Source organism: Pleuronectes platessa, chromosome 2 (assembly GCF_947347685.1).
Source record: "Pleuronectes platessa chromosome 2, fPlePla1.1, whole genome shotgun sequence".
Lineage (NCBI taxonomy): Eukaryota > Metazoa > Chordata > Actinopteri > Pleuronectiformes > Pleuronectidae > Pleuronectes > Pleuronectes platessa.
This window is the reverse complement of record NC_070627.1, coordinates 11283884-11307944: the sequence shown is the minus strand read 5'-3', so window position 1 is coordinate 11307944 and position 24061 is coordinate 11283884. Positions and strand designations below refer to the sequence as shown.

At 44.2% G+C, this 24061-nt stretch overlaps 1 protein-coding gene across 1 annotated transcript; it reads right to left on the bottom strand.

Annotated features, from left to right (window-relative positions):
- Nucleotides 1–1110: 1110 nt before the first annotated feature.
- On the bottom strand, nucleotides 1111–7572 carry LOC128460629 (spore coat protein SP96-like; the record flags this gene model as incomplete). Its single annotated transcript, XM_053445876.1, has 5 exons — nucleotides 1111–1158; nucleotides 2056–2106; nucleotides 3175–3222; nucleotides 7279–7312; nucleotides 7556–7572. Coding segments are annotated over 5 exons (198 nt in total), but the record flags the coding sequence as incomplete, so codon positions are not given.
- Between the last annotated feature and the right edge of the window lie 16489 nt (nucleotides 7573–24061).

The following is a 24061-nucleotide window of genomic DNA, read 5'->3' as shown; positions in this document are numbered from 1 at the left end:
GGTACTCTTGGTAGTTTCAGTATTCTGTGTAGTTGATGCTGCTGATGAACTTGCAGATGTGGTAGATGTTGTGGGCGTCATAGATTCACTTGTTGTGGATCCAGATGACGTCTGCATGGATGAAGTATTCATGGTAGTTGATGGGGAAGCACTTTGCATGGTACTCTTGGTAGTTTCAATATTCTGGGTAGTTGATGCTGGTGATGAACTGGCAGGTGTGATAGATTCACTTGTTGTGGATCCAGCTGACGTCTGCATGGATGAAGTATTTATGGTAGTTGATGGGGAAGCACTTTGCAGGGTTGTTTTTGTAGTTTCAATAGTTTGGATGGTTGATACTGGTGTTGAACTGGTAAATATGGTAGATGTTGTGGGCGCCATAGATTCACTTGTTGTTGACTCAGCCGAAGTCTGCATGGATGAAGTATTTATGGTAGTTGATGGGGAAGCAGTTTGGAGGGTACTATTGGTGGTTTCAGTATTCTGGGTAGTTGATGCTGGTGATGAACTGGCAGGTGTGGTAGATGTTGTGGGCGTCATAGATTCACTTGTTGTGGATCCAGATGACGTCTGCATGGATGAAGTATTTATGGTAGTTGATGGGGAAGCACTTTGCAGGGTACTCTTGGTAGTTTCAGTATTCTGGGTAGTTGATGCTGGTGATGAACTGGCAGGTGTGGTAGATGTTGTGGGCGTCATAGATTCACTTGTAATGGATCCAGATGACGTCTGCATGGATGAAGTATTTATGGTAGTCGATGGGGAAGCAGTTTGCAGGGTACTCCTGGTAGTTTCAGTATTCTTGGTGGTTGATGCTGATAATGATGTGGTAGGTGTGGTAGATGTTGTGGGCGTCATAGATTCACTTGTTGTTGATTCAGCTGATGTCTGCATGGATGAAGTAAACATGGTTGTAGATGGAGAAGCACTTTGCAGGGTACTCTTGGTAGTTTCAGTATTCTGGGTGGTTGATGCTGATAATGATGTGGTAGGTGTGGTAGATGTGGTGGGCGTCATAGATTCACTTGCTGTTGATTCAGCCGAAGTCTGCGTTGATGACGTCAGTATGGGAACGGATACCGGAGTACTTTGCAGGGTACTTTTGGTAGTTTCAGTATTCTGTGTAGTTGATGCTGGTGATGAGCTGGCAGATGTGGTAGATGTTGTGGGCGTCATAGATTCACTTGTTGTGGATCCAGATGACGTCTGCATGGATGAAGTATTTATGGTAGTTGATGGGGAAGCAGTTTGCAGGGTTGTTTTTGTAGTTTCAATAGTATGGGTAGTTGATGCTGGTAATGAACTAATTGGTGTGGTAGACGTAGTGGGCGTCATAGATTCACTTGTTGTTGACTCAGCCGAAGTCTGCATGGATGAAGTATTTATGGTAGTTGATGGGGAAGCAGTTTGGAGGGTACTCTTGGTGGTTTCAGTATTCTGGGTAGTTGATGCTGGTGATGAACTGGCAGGTGTGGTAGATGTTTTGGGCGTCATAGATTCACTTGTTGTGGATCCAGATGACGTCTGCATGGATGAAGTATTTATGGTAGTTGATGGGGAAGCACTTTGCAGGGTACTCTTGGTAGTTTCAGTATTCTGGGTAGTTGATGCTGGTGATGAACTGGAAGGTGTGGTAGATTTTGTGGGCGTCATAGATTCACTTGTTGTTGACTCAGCCGAAGTCTGCATGGATGAAGTATTTATGGTAGTTGATGGGGAAGCACTTTGCAGGGTACTCTTGGTAGTTTCAGTATTCTGGGTAGTTGATGCTGGTGATGAACTGGAAGGTGTGGTAGATTTTGTGGGCGTCATAGATTCACTTGTTGTTGACTCAGCCGAAGTCTGCGTTGATGACGTAAGTATGGGAACAGATACCGGAGTACTTTGCAGGGTACTTTTGGTAGTTTCAGTATTCTGGGTAGTTGATGCTGGTATTGAACTTGTTAGTGTGGTAGATGTTGTGGGCGTCATAGATTCACTTGTTGTGGATTCAGCTGATGTCTGCATGGATGACGTATTTATGGTAGTTGATGGGGAAGAACTTTGCAGGGTACTCTTGGTAGTTTCAGTATTCTGTGTAGTTGATGCTGGTGATGAGCTGGCAGATGTGGTAGATGTTGTGGGCGTCATAGATTCACTTGTTGTGGATCCAGATGTCGTCTGCATGGATGAAGTATTTATGGTAGTTGATGGGGAAGCACTTTGCAGGGTACTCTTGGTAGTTTCAGTATTCTGTGTAGTTGATGCTGGTGATGCACTGGCAGATGTGGTAGATGTTCTGGGCGTCATAGATTCACTTGTTGTGGATCCAGATGACGTCTGCATGGATGAAGTATTCATGGTAGTTGATGGGGAAGCACTTTGCATGGTACTCTTGGTAGTTTCAATATTCTGGGTAGTTGATGCTGGTGATGAACTGGCAGGTGTGATAGATGTTGTGGGCGTCATAGATTCACTTGTTGTGGATCCAGCTGACGTCTGCATGGATGAAGTATTTATGGTAGTTGATGGGGAAGCACTTTGCAGGGTTGTTTTTGTAGTGTCAATAGTTTGGGTGGTTGATACTGGTGTTGAACTGGTAAAAATGGTAGATGTTTTCGGCGTCATAGATTCACTTGTTGTTGACTCAGCCGAAGTCTGCATGGATGAAGTATTTATGGTAGTTGATGGGGAAGCACTTTGCAGGGTACTCTTGGTAGTTTCAGTATTCTGGGTAGTTGATGCTGGTGATGAACTGGAAGGTGTGGTAGATTTTGTGGGCGTCATAGATTCACTTGTTGACTCAGCCGAAGTCTGCATGGATGAAGTATTTATGGTTGTTGATGGGGAAGCACTTTGCAGGGTAGTCTTGGTAGTTTCAATATTCTGGGTGGTTGACGCTGATAATGATGTGGTAGGTGTGGTAGATGTGCTGGGCGTCATAGATTCACTTGTTGTTGATTCAGCCGAAGTCTGCGTTGATGACGTAAGTATGGGAACGGATACCGGAGTACTTTGCAGGGTACTTTTGGTAGTTTCAGTATTCTGGGTAGTTGATGATGGTATTGAACTTGTTAGTGTGGTAGATGTTGTGGGCGTCATAGATTCACTTGTTGTGGATTCAGCTGATGTCTGCATGGATGACGTATTTATGGTAGTTGATGGGGAAGAACTTTGCAGGGTACTCTTGGTAGTTTCAGTATTCTGTGTAGTTGATGCTAGTGATGAGCTGGCAGATGTGGTAGATGTTGTGGGCGTCATAGATTCACTTGTTGTGGATCCAAATGACGTCTGCATGGATGAAGTATTCATGGTAGTTGATGGGGAAGCAGTTTGCAGGGTTGTTTTTGTAGTTTCAATAGTATGGGTAGTTGATGCTGGTAATGAACTGGTTGGTGTGGTAGACTTTGTGGGCGTCATAGATTCACTTGTTGTTGACTCAGCCGAAGTCTGCATGGATGAAGTATTTATGGTCATTGATGGGGAAGCAGTTTGCAGGGTACTCTTGGTAGTTTCAGTATTCTGGGTAGTTGATGCTGGTGATGAACTGGCAGCTGTGGTAGATTCACTTGTTGTGGATCCAGCTGACGTCTGCATGGATGAAGTATTTATGGTAGTTGATGGGGAAGCACTTTGCAGGGTTGTTTTTGTAGTTTCAATAGTTTGGGTGGTTGATACTGGTGTTGAACTGGTAAATATGGTAGATGTTTTGGGCGTCATAGATTCACTTGTTGTTGACTCAGCCGAAGTCTGCATGGATGAAGTATTTATGGTAGTTGATGGGGAAGCAGTTTGCAGGGTACTCTTGGTAGTTTCAGTATTCTGTGTAGTTGATGCTGCTGATGAACTTGCAGATGTGGTAGATGTTGTGGGCGTCATAGATTCACTTGTTGTGGATCCAGATGACGTCTGCATGGATGAAGTATTCATGGTAGTTGATGGGGAAGCACTTTGCATGGTACTCTTGGTAGTTTCAATATTCTGGGTAGTTGATGCTGGTGATGAACTGGCAGGTGTGATAGATTCACTTGTTGTGGATCCAGCTGACGTCTGCATGGATGAAGTATTTATGGTAGTCGATGGGGAAGCAGTTTGCAGGGTACTCCTGGTAGTTTCAGTATTCTTGGTGGTTGATGCTGATAATGATGTGGTAGGTGTGGTAGATGTTGTGGGCGTCATAGATTCACTTGTTGTTGATTCAGCTGATGTCTGCATGGATGAAGTAAACATGGTTGTAGATGGAGAAGCACTTTGCAGGGTACTCTTGGTAGTTTCAGTATTCTGGGTGGTTGATGCTGATAATGATGTGGTAGGTGTGGTAGATGTGGTGGGCGTCATAGATTCACTTGCTGTTGATTCAGCCGAAGTCTGCGTTGATGACGTCAGTATGGGAACGGATACCGGAGTACTTTGCAGGGTACTTTTGGTAGTTTCAGTATTCTGTGTAGTTGATGCTGGTGATGAGCTGGCAGATGTGGTAGATGTTGTGGGCGTCATAGATTCACTTGTTGTGGATCCAGATGACGTCTGCATGGATGAAGTATTTATGGTAGTTGATGGGGAAGCAGTTTGCAGGGTTGTTTTTGTAGTTTCAATAGTATGGGTAGTTGATGCTGGTAATGAACTAATTGGTGTGGTAGACGTAGTGGGCGTCATAGATTCACTTGTTGTTGACTCAGCCGAAGTCTGCATGGATGAAGTATTTATGGTAGTTGATGGGGAAGCAGTTTGGAGGGTACTCTTGGTGGTTTCAGTATTCTGGGTAGTTGATGCTGGTGATGAACTGGCAGGTGTGGTAGATGTTTTGGGCGTCATAGATTCACTTGTTGTGGATCCAGATGACGTCTGCATGGATGAAGTATTTATGGTAGTTGATGGGGAAGCACTTTGCAGGGTACTCTTGGTAGTTTCAGTATTCTGGGTAGTTGATGCTGGTGATGAACTGGAAGGTGTGGTAGATTTTGTGGGCGTCATAGATTCACTTGTTGTTGACTCAGCCGAAGTCTGCATGGATGAAGTATTTATGGTAGTTGATGGGGAAGCACTTTGCAGGGTACTCTTGGTAGTTTCAGTATTCTGGGTAGTTGATGCTGGTGATGAACTGGAAGGTGTGGTAGATTTTGTGGGCGTCATAGATTCACTTGTTGTTGACTCAGCCGAAGTCTGCGTTGATGACGTAAGTATGGGAACAGATACCGGAGTACTTTGCAGGGTACTTTTGGTAGTTTCAGTATTCTGGGTAGTTGATGCTGGTATTGAACTTGTTAGTGTGGTAGATGTTGTGGGCGTCATAGATTCACTTGTTGTGGATTCAGCTGATGTCTGCATGGATGACGTATTTATGGTAGTTGATGGGGAAGAACTTTGCAGGGTACTCTTGGTAGTTTCAGTATTCTGTGTAGTTGATGCTGGTGATGAGCTGGCAGATGTGGTAGATGTTGTGGGCGTCATAGATTCACTTGTTGTGGATCCAGATGACGTCTGCATGGATGAAGTATTTATGGTAGTTGATGGGGAAGCAGTTTGCAGGGTTGTTTTTGTAGTTTCAATAGTATGGGTAGTTGATGCTGGTAATGAACTGATTGGTGTGGTAGACTTTGTGGGCGTCATAGATTCACTTGTTGTGGATCCAGATGACGTCTGCATGGATGAAGTATTTATGGTAGTTGATGGGGAAGCACTTTGCAGGGTACTCTTGGTAGTTTCAGTATTCTGTGTAGTTGATGCTGGTGATGCACTGGCAGATGTGGTAGATGTTCTGGGCGTCATAGATTCACTTGTTGTGGATCCAGATGACGTCTGCATGGATGAAGTATTCATGGTAGTTGATGGGGAAGCACTTTGCATGGTACTCTTGGTAGTTTCAATATTCTGGGTAGTTGATGCTGGTGATGAACTGGCAGGTGTGATAGATGTTGTGGGCGTCATAGATTCACTTGTTGTGGATCCAGCTGACGTCTGCATGGATGAAGTATTTATGGTAGTTGATGGGGAAGCACTTTGCAGGGTTGTTTTTGTAGTGTCAATAGTTTGGGTGGTTGATACTGGTGTTGAACTGGTAAAAATGGTAGATGTTTTCGGCGTCATAGATTCACTTGTTGTTGACTCAGCCGAAGTCTGCATGGATGAAGTATTTATGGTAGTTGATGGGGAAGCACTTTGCAGGGTACTCTTGGTAGTTTCAGTATTCTGGGTAGTTGATGCTGGTGATGAACTGGAAGGTGTGGTAGATTTTGTGGGCGTCATAGATTCACTTGTTGACTCAGCCGAAGTCTGCATGGATGAAGTATTTATGGTTGTTGATGGGGAAGCACTTTGCAGGGTAGTCTTGGTAGTTTCAATATTCTGGGTGGTTGACGCTGATAATGATGTGGTAGGTGTGGTAGATGTGCTGGGCGTCATAGATTCACTTGTTGTTGATTCAGCCGAAGTCTGCGTTGATGACGTAAGTATGGGAACGGATACCGGAGTACTTTGCAGGGTACTTTTGGTAGTTTCAGTATTCTGGGTAGTTGATGATGGTATTGAACTTGTTAGTGTGGTAGATGTTGTGGGCGTCATAGATTCACTTGTTGTGGATTCAGCTGATGTCTGCATGGATGACGTATTTATGGTAGTTGATGGGGAAGAACTTTGCAGGGTACTCTTGGTAGTTTCAGTATTCTGTGTAGTTGATGCTGGTGATGAGCTGGCAGATGTGGTAGATGTTGTGGGCGTCATAGATTCACTTGTTGTGGATCCAAATGACGTCTGCATGGATGAAGTATTTATGGCAGTTGATGGGGAAGCAGTTTGCAGGGTTGTTTTTGTAGTTTCAATAGTATGGGTAGTTGATGCTGGTAATGAACTAATTGGTGTGGTAGACGTAGTGGGCGTCATAGATTCACTTGTTGTTGACTCAGCCGAAGTCTGCATGGATGAAGTATTTATGGTAGTTGATGGGGAAGCAGTTTGGAGGGTACTCTTGGTGGTTTCAGTATTCTGGGTAGTTGATGCTGGTGATGAACTGGCAGGTGTGGTAGATGTTGTGGGCGTCATAGATTCACTTGTTGTGGATCCAGATGACGTCTGCATGGATGAAGTATTTATGGTAGTTGATGGGGAAGCACTTTGCAGGGTACTCTTGGTAGTTTCAGTATTCTGGGTAGTTGATGCTGGTGATGAACTGGCAGGTGTGGTAGATGTTGTGGGCGTCATAGATTCACTTATAATGGATCCAGATGACGTCTGCATGGATGAAGTATTTATGGTAGTCGATGGGGAAGCAGTTTGCAGGGTACTCCTGGTAGTTTCAGTATTCTTGGTGGTTGATGCTGATAATGATGTGGTAGGTGTGGTAGATGTTGTGGGCGTCATAGATTCACTTGTTGTTGATTCAGCTGATGTCTGCATGGATGAAGTAAACATGGTTGTAGATGGAGAAGCACTTTGCAGGGTACTCTTGGTAGTTTCAGTATTCTGGGTGGTTGATGCTGATAATGATGTGGTAGGTGTGGTAGATGTGGTGGGCGTCATAGATTCACTTGCTGTTGATTCAGCCGAAGTCTGCGTTGATGACGTCAGTATGGGAACGGATACCGGAGTACTTTGCAGGGTACTTTTGGTAGTTTCAGTATTCTGTGTAGTTGATGCTGGTGATGAGCTGGCAGACGTGGTAGATGTTGTGGGCGTCATAGATTCACTTGTTGTGGATCCATATGACGTCTGCATGGATGAAGTATTTATGGTACTTGATGGGGAAGCAGTTTGCAGGGTTGTTTTTGTAGTTTCAATAGTATGGGTAGTTGATGCTGGTGATGAACTGGAAGGTGTGGTAGATTTTGTGGGCGTCATAGATTCACTTGTTGTTGACTCAGCCGAAGTCTGCATGGATGAAGAATTTATGCTAGTTGATGGGGAAGCACTTTGCAGGGTACTCTTGGTAGTTTCAGTATTCTGGGTAGTTGATGCTGGTGATGAACTGGCAGCTGTGGTAGATTCACTTGTTGTGGATCCAGCTGACGTCTGCATGGATGAAGTATTTATGGTAGTTGATGGGGAAGCACTTTGCAGGGTTGTTTTTGTAGTTTCAATAGTTTGGGTGGTTGATACTGGTGTTGAACTGGTAAATATGGTAGATGTTTTGGGCGTCATAGATTCACTTGTTGTTGACTCAGCCGAAGTCTGCATGGATGAAGTATTTATGGTAGTTGATGGGGAAGCAGTTTGCAGGGTACTCTTGGTAGTTTCAGTATTCTGGGTAGTTGATGCTGGTGATGAACTGGCAGCTGTGGTAGATTCACTTGTTGTGGATCCAGCTGATGTCTGCATGGATGAAGTATTTATGGTAGTTGATGGGGAAGCACTTTGCAGGGTTGTTTTTCTAGTTTCAATACTTTGGGTGGTTGATACTGGTGTTGAACTGGTAAATATGGTAGATGTTTTGGGCGTCATAGATTCACTTGTTGTTGACTCAGCCGAAGTCTGCATGGATGAAGTATTTATGGTAGTTGATGGGGAAGCAGTTTGCAGGGTACTCTTGGTAGTTTCAGTATTCTGTGTAGTTGATGCTGCTGATGAACTTGCAGATGTGGTAGATGTTGTGGGCGTCATAGATTCACTTGTTGTGGATCCAGATGACGTCTGCATGGATGAAGTATTCATGGTAGTTGATGGGGAAGCACTTTGCATGGTACTCTTGGTAGTTGCAATATTCTGGGTAGTTGATGCTGGTGATGAACTGGCAGGTGTGATAGATTCACTTGTTGTGGATCCAGCTGACGTCTGCATGGATGAAGTATTTATGGTAGTTGATGGGGAAGCACTTTGCAGGGTTGTTTTTGTAGTTTCAATAGTTTGGATGGTTGATACTGGTGTTGAACTGGTAAATATGGTAGATGTTGTGGGCGCCATAGATTCACTTGTTGTTGACTCAGCCGAAGTCTGCATGGATGAAGTATTTATGGTAGTTGATGGGGAAGCACTTTGCAGGGTACTCTTGGTAGTTTCAGTATTCTGTGTAGTTGATGCTGGTGATGAGCTGGCAGATGTGGTAGATGTTGTGGGCGTCATAGATTCACTTGTTGTGGATCCAGATGACGTCTGCATGGATGAAGTATTTATGGTAGTTGATGGGGAAGCAGTTTGCAGGGTTGTTTTTGTAGTTTCAATAGTATGGGTAGTTGATGCTGGTAATGAACTAATTGGTGTGGTAGACGTTGTGGGCGTCATAGATTCACTTGTTGTTGACTCAGCCGAAGTCTGCATGGATGAAGTATTTATGGTAGTTGATGGGGAAGCAGTTTGGAGGGTACTCTTGGTGGTTTCAGTATTCTGGGTAGTTGATGCTGGTGATGAACTGGCAGGTGTGGTAGATGTTGTGGGCGTCATAGATTCACTTGTTGTGGATCCAGATGACGTCTGCATGGATGAAGTATTTATGGTAGTTGATGGGGAAGCACTTTGCAGGGTACTCTTGGTAGTTTCAGTATTCTGGGTAGTTGATGCTGGTGATGAACTGGCAGGTGTGGTAGATGTTGTGGGCGTCATAGATTCACTTGTAATGGATCCAGATGACGTCTGCATGGATGAAGTATTTATGGTAGTCGATGGGGAAGCAGTTTGCAGGGTACTCCTGGTAGTTTCAGTATTCTTGGTGGTTGATGCTGATAATGATGTGGTAGGTGTGGTAGATGTTTTGGGCGTCATAGATTCACTTGTTGTTGATTCAGCTGATGTCTGCATGGATGAAGTAAACATGGTTGTAGATGGAGAAGCACTTTGCAGGGTACTCTTGGTAGTTTCAGTATTCTGGGTGGTTGATGCTGATAATGATGTGGTAGGTGTGGTAGATGTGGTGGGCGTCATAGATTCACTTGCTGTTGATTCAGCCGAAGTCTGCGTTGATGACGTCAGTATGGGAACGGTTACCGGAGTACTTTGCAGGGTACTTTTGGTAGTTTCAGTATTCTGTGTAGTTGATGCTGGTGATGAGCTGGCAGATGTGGTAGATGTTGTGGGCGTCATAGATTCACTTGTTGTGGATCCAGATGACGTCTGCATGGATGAAGTATTTATGGTAGTTGATGGGGAAGCAGTTTGCAGGGTACTCTTGGTAGTTTCAGTATTCTGGGTAGTTGATGCTGGTGATGAACTGGAAGGTGTGGTAGATTTTGTGGGCGTCATAGATTCACTTGTTGTTGACTCAGCCGAAGTCCGCGTTGATGACGTAAGTATGGGAACGGATACCGGAGTACTTTGCAGGGTACTTTTGGTAGTTTCAGTATTCTGGGTAGTTGATGCTGGTATTGAACTTGTTAGTGTGGTAGATGTTGTGGGCGTCATAGATTCACTTGTTTTGGATTCAGCTGATGTCTGCATGGATGACGTATTTATGGTAGTTGATGGGGAAGAACTTTGCAGGGTACTCTTGGTAGTTTCAGTATTCTGTGTAGTTGATGCTGGTGATGAGCTGGCAGATGTGGTAGATGTTGTGGGCGTCATAGATTCACTTGTTGTGGATCCAGATGACGTCTGCATGGATGAAGTATTTATGGTAGTTGATGGGGAAGCACTTTGCAGGGTACTCTTGGTAGTTTCAGTATTCTGGGTAGTTGATGCTGGTGATGAACTGGAAGGTGTGGTAGATTTTGTGGGCGTCATAGATTCACTTGTTGTTGACTCAGCCGAAGTCTGCATGGATGAAGAATTTATGGTAGTTGATGGGGAAGCACTTTGCAGGGTACTCTTGGTAGTTTCAGTATTCTGGGTAGTTGATGCTGGTGATGAACTGGCAGGTGTGGTAGATGTTGTGGGCATCATAGATTCACTTGTTGTGGATCCAGATGACGTCTGCATGGATGAAGTATTTATGGTAGTTGATGGGGAAGCACTTTGCAGGGTACTCTTGGTAGTTTCAGTATTCTGGGTAGTTGATGCTGGTGATGAACTGGCAGGTGTGGTAGATGTTGTGGGCGTCATAGATTCACTTGTAATGGATCCAGATGACGTCTGCATGGATGAAGTATTTATGGTAGTCGATGGGGAAGCAGTTTGCAGGGTACTCCTGGTAGTTTCAGTATTCTTGGTGGTTGATGCTGATAATGATGTGGTAGGTGTGGTAGATGTTGTGGGCGTCATAGATTCACTTGTTGTTGATTCAGCTGATGTCTGCATGGATGAAGTAAACATGGTTGTAGATGGAGAAGCACTTTGCAGGGTACTCTTGGTAGTTTCAGTATTCTGGGTGGTTGATGCTGATAATGATGTGGTAGGTGTGGTAGATGTGGTGGGCGTCATAGATTCACTTGTTGTTGATTCAGCCGAAGTCTGCGTTGATGACGTCAGTATGGGAACGGATACCGGAGTACTTTGCAGGGTACTTTTGGTAGTTTCAGTATTCTGGGTAGTTGAGACTGGAATTGAACTGGTAAGTGTGGTAGACGTTGTGGGCGTCATCGATTCACTTGTTGTGGATTCAGCTGATGTCTGCATAGATGAAGTATTTATGGTTGTTGATGGGGAAGCACTTTGCAGGGTTGTTTTTATAGTTTCAATAGTTTGGGTGGTTGATACTGGTGTTGAACTAGTTAGTGTGGTAGATGTTGTGGGCGTCATGGATTCACTTGTTGTTGATTCAGCTGACGTCTGCATGGATGAAGTAAACATGGTTGTAGATGGAGAAGCACTTTGCAGGGTTGTTTTTGTAGTTTCAATAGTTTGGGTGGTTGATTCTGGTTTTGAACTAGTAAATATGGTAGATGTGGTGGGCGTCATAGATTCACTTGTTGTTGATTCAGCCGAAGTCTGCGTTGATGACGTAATTATGGGAACGGATACCGGAGTACTTTGCAGGGTACTTTTGGTAGTTTCAGTATTCGGCGTAGTTGATACTGGAATTGAACTGGTAAGTGTGGTAGACGTTGTGGGCGTCATCGATTCACTTGTTGTGGATTCAGCTGATGTCTGCATAGATGAAGTATTTATGGTTGTTGATGGGGAAGCACTTTGCAGGGTACTCTTGGTAGTTTCAGTATTCTGGGTGGTTGATGCTGATAATGATGTGGTAGGTGTGGTAGATGTTGTGGGTGTCATAGATTCACTTGTTGTGGATTCAGCTGATGTATGCATGGATGACGTATTTATGGTAGTTGATGGGGAAGCACTTTGCAGGGTACTCTTGGTAGTTTCAGTATTCTGTGTAGTTGATGCTGGTGATGAACTGGCAGATGTGGTAGATGTTGTGGTCGTCATAGATTCACTTGTTGTGGATCCAGATGACGTCTGCATGGATGAAGTATTCATGGTAGTTGATGGGGAAGCACTTTGCATGGTACTCTTGGTAGTTTCAATATTCTGGGTAGTTGATGCTGGTGATGAACTGGCAGGTGTGATAGATGTTGTGGGCATCATAGATTCACTTGTTGTTGACTCAGCCGAAGTCTGCATGGATGAAGTATTTATGGTAGTTGATGGGGAAGCACTTTGCAGGGTACTCTTGGTAGTTTCAGTATTCTGGGTAGTTGATGCTGGTGATGAACTGGAAGGTGTGGTAGATTTTGTGGGCGTCATAGATTCACTTGTTGTTGACTCAGCCGAAGTCTGCGTTGATGACGTAAGTATGGGAACGGATACCGGAGTACTTTGCAGGGTACTTTTGGTAGTTTCAGTATTCTGGGTAGTTGATGCTGGTATTGAACTTGTTAGTGTGGTAGATGTTGTGGGCGTCATAGATTCACTTGTTGTGGATTCAGCTGATGTCTGCATGGATGACGTATTTATGGTAGTTGATGGGGAAGAACTTTGCAGGGTACTCTTGGTAGTTTCAGTATTCTGTGTAGTTGATGGTGGTGATGAGCTGGCAGATGTGGTAGATGTTGTGGGCGTCATAGATTCACTTGTTGTGGATCCAGATGACGTCTGCATGGATGAAGTATTTATGGTAGTTGATGGGGAAGCACTTTGCAGGGTACTCTTGGTAGTTTCAGTATTCTGGGTAGTTGATGCTGGTGATGAACTGGAAGGTGTGGTAGATTTTGTGGGCGTCATAGATTCACTTGTTGTTGACTCAGCCGAAGTCTGCATGGATGAAGAATTTATGGTAGTTGATGGGGAAGCACTTTGCAGGGTACTCTTGGTAGTTTCAGTATTCTGGGTAGTTGATGCTGGTGATGAACTGGCAGCTGTGGTAGATTCACTTGTTGTGGATCCAGCTGACGTCTGCATGGATGAAGTATTTATGGTAGTTGATGGGGAAGCACTTTGCAGGGTTGTTTTTGTAGTTTCAATAGTTTGGGTGGTTGATACTCGTGTTGAACTGGTAAATATGGTAGATGTTTTGGGCGTCATAGATTCACTTGTTGTTGACTCAGCCGAAGTCTGCATGGATGAAGTATTTATGGTAGTTGATGGGGAAGCAGTTTGCAGGGTACTCTTGGTAGTTTCAGTATTCTGGGTAGTTGATGCTGGTGATGAACTGGCAGCTGTGGTAGATTCACTTGTTGTGGATCCAGCTGATGTCTGCATGGATGAAGTATTTATGGTAGTTGATGGGGAAGCACTTTGCAGGGTTGTTTTTCTAGTTTCAATACTTTGGGTGGTTGATACTGGTGTTGAACTGGTAAATATTGTAGATGTTTTGGGCGTCATAGATTCACTTGTTGTTGACTCAGCCGAAGTCTGCATGGATGAAGTATTTATGGTAGTTGATGGGGAAGCAGTTTGCAGGGTACTCTTGGTAGTTTCAGTATTCTGTGTAGTTGATGCTGCTGATGAACTTGCAGATGTGGTAGATGTTGTGGGCGTCATAGATTCACTTGTTGTGGATCCAGATGACGTCTGCATGGATGAAGTATTCATGGTAGTTGATGGGGAAGCACTTTGCATGGTACTCTTGGTAGTTGCAATATTCTGGGTAGTTGATGCTGGTGATGAACTGGCAGGTGTGATAGATTCACTTGTTGTGGATCCAGCTGACGTCTGCATGGATGAAGTATTTATGGTAGTTGATGGGGAAGCACTTTGCAGGGTTGTTTTTGTAGTTTCAATAGTTTGGATGGTTGATACTGGTGTTGAACTGGTAAATATGGTAGATGTTGTGGGCGCCATAGATTCACTTGTTGTTGACTCAGCCGAAGTCTGCATGGATGAAGTATTTATGGTAGTTGATGGGGAAGCACTTTGCAGGGTACTCTTGGTAGTTTCAGTATTCTGTGTAGTTGATGCTGGTGATGAGCTGGCAGATGTGGTAGATGTTGTGGGCGTCATAGATTCACTTGTTGTGGATCCAGATGACGTCTGCATGGATGAAGTATTTATGGTAGTTGATGGGGAAGCAGTTTGCAGGGTTGTTTTTGTAGTTTCAATAGTATGGGTAGTTGATGCTGGTAATGAACTAATTGGTGTGGTAGACGTTGTGGGCGTCATAGATTCACTTGTTGTTGACTCAGCCGAAGTCTGCATGGATGAAGTATTTATGGTAGTTGATGGGGAAGCAGTTTGGAGGGTACTCTTGATGGTTTCAGTATTCTGGGTAGTTGATGCTGGTGATGAACTGGCAGGTGTGGTAGATGTTGTGGGCGTCATAGATTCACTTGTTGTGGATCCAGATGACGTCTGCATGGATGAAGTATTTATGGTAGTTGATGGGGAAGCACTTTGCAGGGTACTCTTGGTAGTTTCAGTATTCTGGGTAGTTGATGCTGGTGATGAACTGGCAGGTGTGGTAGATGTTGTGGGCGTCATAGATTCACTTGTAATGGATCCAGATGACGTCTGCATGGATGAAGTATTTATGGTAGTCGATGGGGAAGCAGTTTGCAGGGTACTCCTGGTAGTTTCAGTATTCTTGGTGGTTGATGCTGATAATGATGTGGTAGGTGTGGTAGATGTTGTGGGCGTCATAGATTCACTTGTTGTTGATTCAGCTGATGTCTGCATGGATGAAGTAAACATGGTTGTAGATGGAGAAGCACTTTGCAGGGTACTCTTGGTAGTTTCAGTATTCTGGGTGGTTGATGCTGATAATGATGTGGTAGGTGTGGTAGATGTGGTGGGCGTCATAGATTCACTTGCTGTTGATTCAGCCGAAGTCTGCGTTGATGACGTCAGTATGGGAACGGTTACCGGAGTACTTTGCAGGGTACTTTTGGTAGTTTCAGTATTCTGTGTAGTTGATGCTGGTGATGAGCTGGCAGATGTGGTAGATGTTGTGGGCGTCATAGATTCACTTGTTGTGGATCCAGATGACGTCTGCATGGATGAAGTATTTATGGTAGTTGATGGGGAAGCAGTTTGCAGGGTACTCTTGGTAGTTTCAGTATTCTGGGTAGTTGATGCTGGTGATGAACTGGAAGGTGTGGTAGATTTTGTGGGCGTCATAGATTCACTTGTTGTTGACTCAGCCGAAGTCCGCGTTGATGACGTAAGTATGGGAACGGATACCGGAGTACTTTGCAGGGTACTTTTGGTAGTTTCAGTATTCTGGGTAGTTGATGCTGGTATTGAACTTGTTAGTGTGGTAGATGTTGTGGGCGTCATAGATTCACTTGTTGTGGATTCAGCTGATGTCTGCATGGATGACGTATTTATGGTAGTTGATGGGGAAGAACTTTGCAGGGTACTCTTGGTAGTTTCAGTATTCTGTGTAGTTGATGCTGGTGATGAGCTGGCAGATGTGGTAGATGTTGTGGGCGTCATAGATTCACTTGTTGTGGATCCAGATGACGTCTGCATGGATGAAGTATTTATGGTAGTTGATGGGGAAGCACTTTGCAGGGTACTCTTGGTAGTTTCAGTATTCTGGGTAGTTGATGCTGGTGATGAACTGGAAGGTGTGGTAGATTTTGTGGGCGTCATAGATTCACTTGTTGTTGACTCAGCCGAAGTCTGCATGGATGAAGAATTTATGGTAGTTGATGGGGAAGCACTTTGCAGGGTACTCTTGGTAGTTTCAGTATTCTGGGTAGTTGATGCTGGTGATGAACTGGCAGGTGTGGTAGATGTTGTGGGCATCATAGATTCACTTGTTGTGGATCCAGATGACGTCTGCATGGATGAAGTATTTATGGTAGTTGATGGGGAAGCACTTTGCAGGGTACTCTTGGTAGTTTCAGTATTCTGGGTAGTTGATGCTGGTGATGAACTGGCAGGTGTGGTAGATGTTGTGGGCGTCATAGATTCACTTGTAATGGATCCAGATGACGTCTGCATGGATGAAGTATTTATGGTAGTCGATGGGGAAGCAGTTTGCAGGGTACTCCTGGTAGTTTCAGTATTCTTGGTGGTTGATGCTGATAATGATGTGGTAGGTGTGGTAGATGTTGTGGGCGTCATAGATTCACTTGTTGTTGATTCAGCTGATGTCTGCATGGATGAAGTAAACATGGTTGTAGATGGAGAAGCACTTTGCAGGGTACTCTTGGTAGTTTCAGTATTCTGGGTGGTTGATGCTGATAATGATGTGGTAGGTGTGGTAGATGTGGTGGGCGTCATAGATTCACTTGTTGTTGATTCAGCCGAAGTCTGCGTTGATGACGTCAGTATGGGAACGGACACCGGAGTACTTTGCAGGGTACTTTTGGTAGTTTCAGTATTCTGGGTAGTTGAGACTGGAATTGAACTGGTAAGTGTGGTAGACGTTGTGGGCGTCATCGATTCACTTGTTGTGGATTCAGCTGATGTCTGCATAGATGAAGTATTTATGGTTGTTGATGGGGAAGCACTTTGCAGGGTTGTTTTTATAGTTTCAATAGTTTGGGTGGTTGATACTGGTGTTGAACTAGTTAGTGTGGTAGATGTTGCGGGCGTCATGGATTCACTTGTTGTTGATTCAGCTGACGTCTGCATGGATGTAGTAAACATGGTTGTAGATGGAGAAGCACTTTGCAGGGTTGTTTTTGTAGTTTCAATAGTTTGGGTGGTTGATTCTGGTTTTGAACTAGTAAATATGGTAGATGTGGTGGGCGTCATAGATTCACTTGTTGTTGATTCAGCCGAAGTCTGCGTTGATGACGTAATTATGGGAACGGATACCGGAGTACTTTGCAGGGTACTTTTGGTAGTTTCAGTATTCGGCGTAGTTGATACTGGAATTGAACTGGTAAGTGTGGTAGACGTTGTGGGCGTCATCGATTCACTTGTTGTGGATTCAGCTGATGTCTGCATAGATGAAGTATTTATGGTTGTTGATGGGGAAGCACTTTGCAGGGTACTCTTGGTAGTTTCAGTATTCTGGGTGGTTGATGCTGATAATGACGTGGTAGGTGTGGTAGATGTTGTGGGTGTCATAGATTCACTTGTTGTGGATTCAGCTGATGTATGCATGGATGACGTATTTATGGTAGTTGATGGGGAAGCACTTTGCAGGGTACTCTTGGTAGTTTCAGTATTCTGTGTAGTTGATGCTGGTGATGAACTGGCAGATGTGGTAGATGTTGTGGTCGTCATAGATTCACTTGTTGTGGATCCAGATGACGTCTGCATGGATGAAGTATTCATGGTAGTTGATGGGGAAGCACTTTGCATGGTACTCTTGGTAGTTTCAATATTCTGGGTAGTTGATGCTGGTGATGAACTGGCAGGTGTGATAGATGTTGTGGGCATCATAGATTCACTTGTTGTTGACTCAGCCGAAGTCTGCATGGATGAAGTATTTATGGTAGTTGATGGGGAAGCACTTTGCAGGGTACTCTTGGTAGTTTCAGTATTCTGGGTAGTTGATGCTGGTGATGAACTGGAAGGTGTGGTAGATTTTGTGGGCGTCATAGATTCACTTGTTGTTGACTCAGCCGAAGTCTGCGTTGATGACGTAAGTATGGGAACGGATACCGGAGTACTTTGCAGGGTACTTTTGGTAGTTTCAGTATTCTGGGTAGTTGATGCTGGTATTGAACTTGTTAGTGTGGTAGATGTTGTGGGCGTCATAGATTCACTTGTTGTGGATTCAGCTGATGTCTGCATGGATGACGTATTTATGGTAGTTGATGGGGAAGAACTTTGCAGGGTACTCTTGGTAGTTTCAGTATTCTGTGTAGTTGATGGTGGTGATGAGCTGGCAGATGTGGTAGATGTTGTGGGCGTCATAGATTCACTTGTTGTGGATCCAGATGACGTCTGCATGGATGAAGTATTTATGGTAGTTGATGGGGAAGCACTTTGCAGGGTACTCTTGGTAGTTTCAGTATTCTGGGTAGTTGATGCTGGTGATGAACTGGAAGGTGTGGTAGATTTTGTGGGCGTCATAGATTCACTTGTTGTTGACTCAGCCGAAGTCTGCATGGATGAAGAATTTATGGTAGTTGATGGGGAAGCACTTTGCAGGGTACTCTTGGTAGTTTCAGTATTCTGGGTAGTTGATGCTGGTGATGAACTGGCAGCTGTGGTAGATTCACTTGTTGTGGATCCAGCTGACGTCTGCATGGATGAAGTATTTATGGTAGTTGATGGGGAAGCACTTTGCAGGGTTGTTTTTGTAGTTTCAATAGTTTGGGTGGTTGATACTCGTGTTGAACTGGTAAATATGGTAGATGTTTTGGGCGTCATAGATTCACTTGTTGTTGACTCAGCCGAAGTCTGCATGGATGAAGTATTTATGGTAGTTGATGGGGAAGCAGTTTGCAGGGTACTCTTGGTAGTTTCAGTATTCTGGGTAGTTGATGCTGGTGATGAACTGGCAGCTGTGGTAGATTCACTTGTTGTGGATCCAGCTGATGTCTGCATGGATGAAGTATTTATGGTAGTTGATGGGGAAGCACTTTGCAGGGTTGTTTTTGTAGTTTCAATACTTTGGGTGGTTGATACTGGTGTTGAACTGGTAAATATGGTAGATGTTTTGGGCGTCATAGATTCACTTGTTGTTGACTCAGCCGAAGTCTGCATGGATGAAGTATTTATGGTAGTTGATGGGGAAGCAGTTTGCAGGGTACTCTTGGTAGTTTCAGTATTCTGTGTAGTTGATGCTGCTGATGAACTTGCAGATGTGGTAGATGTTGTGGGCGTCATAGATTCACTTGTTGTGGATCCAGATGACGTCTGCATGGATGAAGTATTCATGGTAGTTGATGGGGAAGCACTTTGCCTGGTACTCTTGGTAGTTTCAATATTCTGGGTAGTTGATGCTGGTGATGAACTGGCAGGTGTGATAGATTCACTTGTTGTGGATCCAGCTGACGTCTGCATGGATGAAGTATTTATGGTAGTTGATGGGGAAGCACTTTGCAGGGTTGTTTTTGTAGTTTCAATAGTTTGGATGGTTGATACTGGTGTTGAACTGGTAAATATGGTAGATGTTGTGGGCGCCATAGATTCACTTGTTGTTGACTCAGCCGAAGTCTGCATGGATGAAGTATTTATGGTAGTTGATGGGGAAGCACTTTGCAGGGTACTCTTGGTAGTTTCAGTATTCTGTGTAGTTGATGCTGGTGATGAGCTGGCAGATGAGGTAGATGTTGTGGGCATCATAGATTCACTTGTTGTGGATCCAGATGACGTCTGCATGGATGAAGTATTTATGGTAGTTGATGGGGAAGCAGTTTGCAGGGTTGTTTTTGTAGTTTCAATAGTATGGGTAGTTGATGCTGGTAATGAACTAATTGGTGTGGTAGACGTAGTGGGCGTCATAGATTCACTTGTTGTTGACTCAGCCGAAGTCTGCATGGATGAAGTATTTATGGTAGTTGATGGGGAAGCAGTTTGGAGGGTACTCTTGGTGGTTTCAGTATTCTGGGTAGTTGATGCTGGTGATGAACTGGCAGGTGTGGTAGATGTTGTGGGCGTCATAGATTCACTTGTTGTGGATCCAGATGACGTCTGCATGGATGAAGTATTTATGGTAGTTGATGGGGAAGCACTTTGCAGGGTACTCTTGGTAGTTTCAGTATTCTGGGTAGTTGATGCTGGTGATGAACTGGCAGGTGTGGTAGATGTTGTGGGCGTCATAGATTCACTTGTAATGGATCCAGATGACGTCTGCATGGATGAAGTATTCATGGTAGTCGATGGGGAAGCAGTTTGCAGGGTACTCCTGGTAGTTTCAGTATTCTGGGTGGTTGACGCTGATAATGATGTGGTAGGTGTGGTGGGCGTCATAGATTCACTTTTTGTTGATTCAGCCGAAGTCTGCGTTGATGACGTCAGTATGGAAACGGATACCGGAGTACTTTGCAGGGTACTTTTGGTAGTTTCAGTATTCTGCGTAGTTGATACTGGAATTGAACTGGTAAGTGTGGTAGACGTTGTGGGCGTCATCGATTCACTTGTTGTGGATTCAGCTGATGTCTGCATAGATGAAGTATTTATGGTTGTTGATGGGGAAGCACTTTGCAGGGTACTCTTGGTAGTTTCAGTATTCTGGGTGGTTGATGCTGATAATGATGTGGTAGGTGTGGTAGATGTTGTGGGTGTCATAGATTCACTTGTTGTGGATTCAGCTGATGTATGCATGGATGACGTATTTATGGTAGTTGATGGGGAAGCACTTTGCAGGGTACTCTTGGTAGTTTCAATATTCTGGGTAGTTGATGCTGGTGATGAACTGGCAGGTGTGATAGATGTTGTGGGCGTCATAGATTCACTTGTTGTGGATCCAGCTGACGTCTGCATGGATGAAGTATTTATGGTAGTTGATGGGGAAGCACTTTGCAGGGTTGTTTTTGTAGTTTCAATAGTTTGGGTGGTTGATACTGGTGTTGAACTGGTAAATATGGTAGATGTTTTCGGCGTCATAGATTCACTTGTTGTGGATCCAGCTGACGTCTGCATGGATGAAGTATTTATGGTAGTTGATGGGGAAGCACTTTGCAGGGTTGTTTTTGTAGTTTCAATAGTTTGGGTGGTTGATACTGGTGTTGAACTGGTAAATATGGTAGATGTTTTCGGCGTCATAGATTCACTTGTTGTTGACTCAGCCGAAGTCTGCATGGATGAAGTATTTATGGTAGTTGATGGGGAAGCACTTTGCAGGGTACTCTTGGTAGTTTCAGTATTCTGGGTAGTTGATGCTGGTGATGAACTGGAAGGTGTGGTAGATTTTGTGGGCGTCATAGATTCACTTGTTGTTGACTCAGCCGAAGTCTGCATGGATGAAGAATTTATGGTAGTTGATGGGGAAGCACTTTGCAGGGTACTCTTGGTAGTTTCAGTATTCTGGGTAGTTGATGCTGGTGATGAACTGGAAGGTGTGGTCGATTTTGTGGGCGTCATAGATTCACTTGTTGTTGACTCAGCCGAAGTCTGCATGGATGAAGAATTTATGGTAGTTGATGGGGAAGCACTTTGCAGGGTACTCTTGGTAGTTTCAGCGTTCTGGGTTGTTGATACTGGAATTGAACTGGTAAGTGTGGTAGACGTTGTGGGCTTCATAGATTCACTTGTTGTTGACTCAGCCGAAGTCTGCATAGATGAAGTATTTATGGTTGTTGATGGGGAAGCACTTTGCAGGGTACTCTTGGTAGTTTCAATATTCTGGGTGGTTGACGCTGATAATGATGTGGTAGGTGTGGTAGATGTGGTGGGCGTCATAGATTCACTTGTTGTTGACTCAGCCAAAGTCTGCGTTGATGACGTAAGTATGGGAACGGATACCGGAGTACTTTGCAAGGTACTTTTGGTAGTTTCAGTATTCTGGGTAGTTGATGCTGGTAATGAACTGGTTGGTGTGGTAGACTTTGTGGGCGTCATAGATTCACTTGTTGTTGACTCAGCCGAAGTCTGCATGGATGAAGTATTTATTGTAGTTGATGGGGAAGCAGTTTGCAGGGTACTCTTGGTAGTTTCAGTATTCTGCGTAGTTGATGCTGGTGATGAACTGGCAGCTGTGGTAGATTCACTTGTTGTGGATCCAGCTGACGTCTGCATGGATGAAGTATTTATGGTAGTTGATGGGGAAGCACTTTGCAGGGTTGTTTTTGTAGTTTCAATAGTTTGGGTGGTTGATACTGGTGTTGAACTGGTAAATATGGTAGATGTTTTGGGCGTCATAGATTCACTTGTTGTTGACTCAGCCGAAGTCTGCATGGATGAAGTATTTATGGTAGTTGATGGGGAAGCAGTTTGCAGGGTACTCTTGGTAGTTTCAATATTCTGGGTAGTTGATGCTGGTGATGAACTGGCAGGTGTGATAGATTCACTTGTTGTGGATCCAGCTGACGTCTGCATGGATGAAGTATTTATGGTAGTTGATGGGGAAGCACTTTGCAGGGTTGTTTTTGTAGTTTCAATAGTTTGGATGGTTGATACTGGTGTTGAACTGGTAAATATGGTAGATGTTGTGGGCGTCATAGATTCACTTGTTGTTGACTCAGCCGAAGTCTGCATGGATGAAGTATTTATGGTAGTTGATGGGGAAGCACTTTGCAGGGTACTCTTGGTAGTTTCAGTATTCTGTGTAGTTGATGCTGGTGATGAGCTGGCAGATGTGGTAGATGTTGTGGGCGTCATAGATTCACTTGTTGTGGATCCAGATGACGTCTGCATGGATGAAGTATTTATGGTAGTTGATGGGGAAGCAGTTTGCAGGGTTGTTTTTGTAGTTTCAATAGTATGGGTAGTTGATGCTGGTAATGAACTGGTTGGTGTGGTAGACGTTGTGGGCGTCATAGATTCACTTGTTGTTGACTCAGCCGAAGTCTGCATGGATGAAGTATTTATGGTAGTTGATGGGGAAGCACTTTGCAGGGTACTCTTGGTAGTTTCAGTATTCTGGGTAGTTGATGCTGGTGATGAACTGGAAGGTGTGGTAGATTTTGTGGGCGTCATAGATTCACTTGTTGTTGACTCAGCCGAAGTCTGCATGGATGAAGAATTTATGGTAGTTGATGGGGAAGCACTTTGCAGGGTACTCTTGGTAGTTTCAGTATTCTGGGTAGTTGATGCTGGTGATGAACTGGAAGGTGTGGTCGATTTTGTGGGCGTCATAGATTCACTTGTTGTTGACTCAGCCGAAGTCTGCATGGATGAAGAATTTATGGTAGTTGATGGGGAAGCACTTTGCAGGGTACTCTTGGTAGTTTCAGCGTTCTGGGTTGTTGATACTGGAATTGAACTGGTAAGTGTGGTAGACGTTGTGGGCTTCATAGATTCACTTGTTGTTGACTCAGCCGAAGTCTGCATAGATGAAGTATTTATGGTTGTTGATGGGGAAGCACTTTGCAGGGTACTCTTGGTAGTTTCAATATTCTGGGTGGTTGACGCTGATAATGATGTGGTAGGTGTGGTAGATGTGGTGGGCGTCATAGATTCACTTGTTGTTGACTCAGCCAAAGTCTGCGTTGATGACGTAAGTATGGGAACGGATACCGGAGTACTTTGCAAGGTACTTTTGGTAGTTTCAGTATTCTGGGTAGTTGATGCTGGTAATGAACTGGTTGGTGTGGTAGACTTTGTGGGCGTCATAGATTCACTTGTTGTTGACTCAGCCGAAGTCTGCATGGATGAAGTATTTATTGTAGTTGATGGGGAAGCAGTTTGCAGGGTACTCTTGGTAGTTTCAGTATTCTGCGTAGTTGATGCTGGTGATGAACTGGCAGCTGTGGTAGATTCACTTGTTGTGGATCCAGCTGACGTCTGCATGGATGAAGTATTTATGGTAGTTGATGGGGAAGCACTTTGCAGGGTTGTTTTTGTAGTTTCAATAGTTTGGGTGGTTGATACTGGTGTTGAACTGGTAAATATGGTAGATGTTTTGGGCGTCATAGATTCACTTGTTGTTGACTCAGCCGAAGTCTGCATGGATGAAGTATTTATGGTAGTTGATGGGGAAGCAGTTTGCAGGGTACTCTTGGTAGTTTCAGTATTCTGGGTAGTTGATGCTGGTGATGAACTGGCAGCTGTGGTAGATTCACTTGTTGTGGATCCAGCTGATGTCTGCATGGATGAAGTATTTATGGTAGTTGATGGGGAAGCACTTTGCAGGGTTGTTTTTGTAGTTTCAATAGTTTGGGTGGTTGATACTGGTGTTGAACTGGTAAATATGGTAGATATTTTGGGCGTCATAGATTCACTTGTTGTTGACTCAGCTGAAGTCTGCATGGATGAAGTATTTATGGTAGTTGATGGGGAAGCAGTTTGCAGGGTACTCTTGGTAGTTTCAGTATTCTGTGTAGTTGAT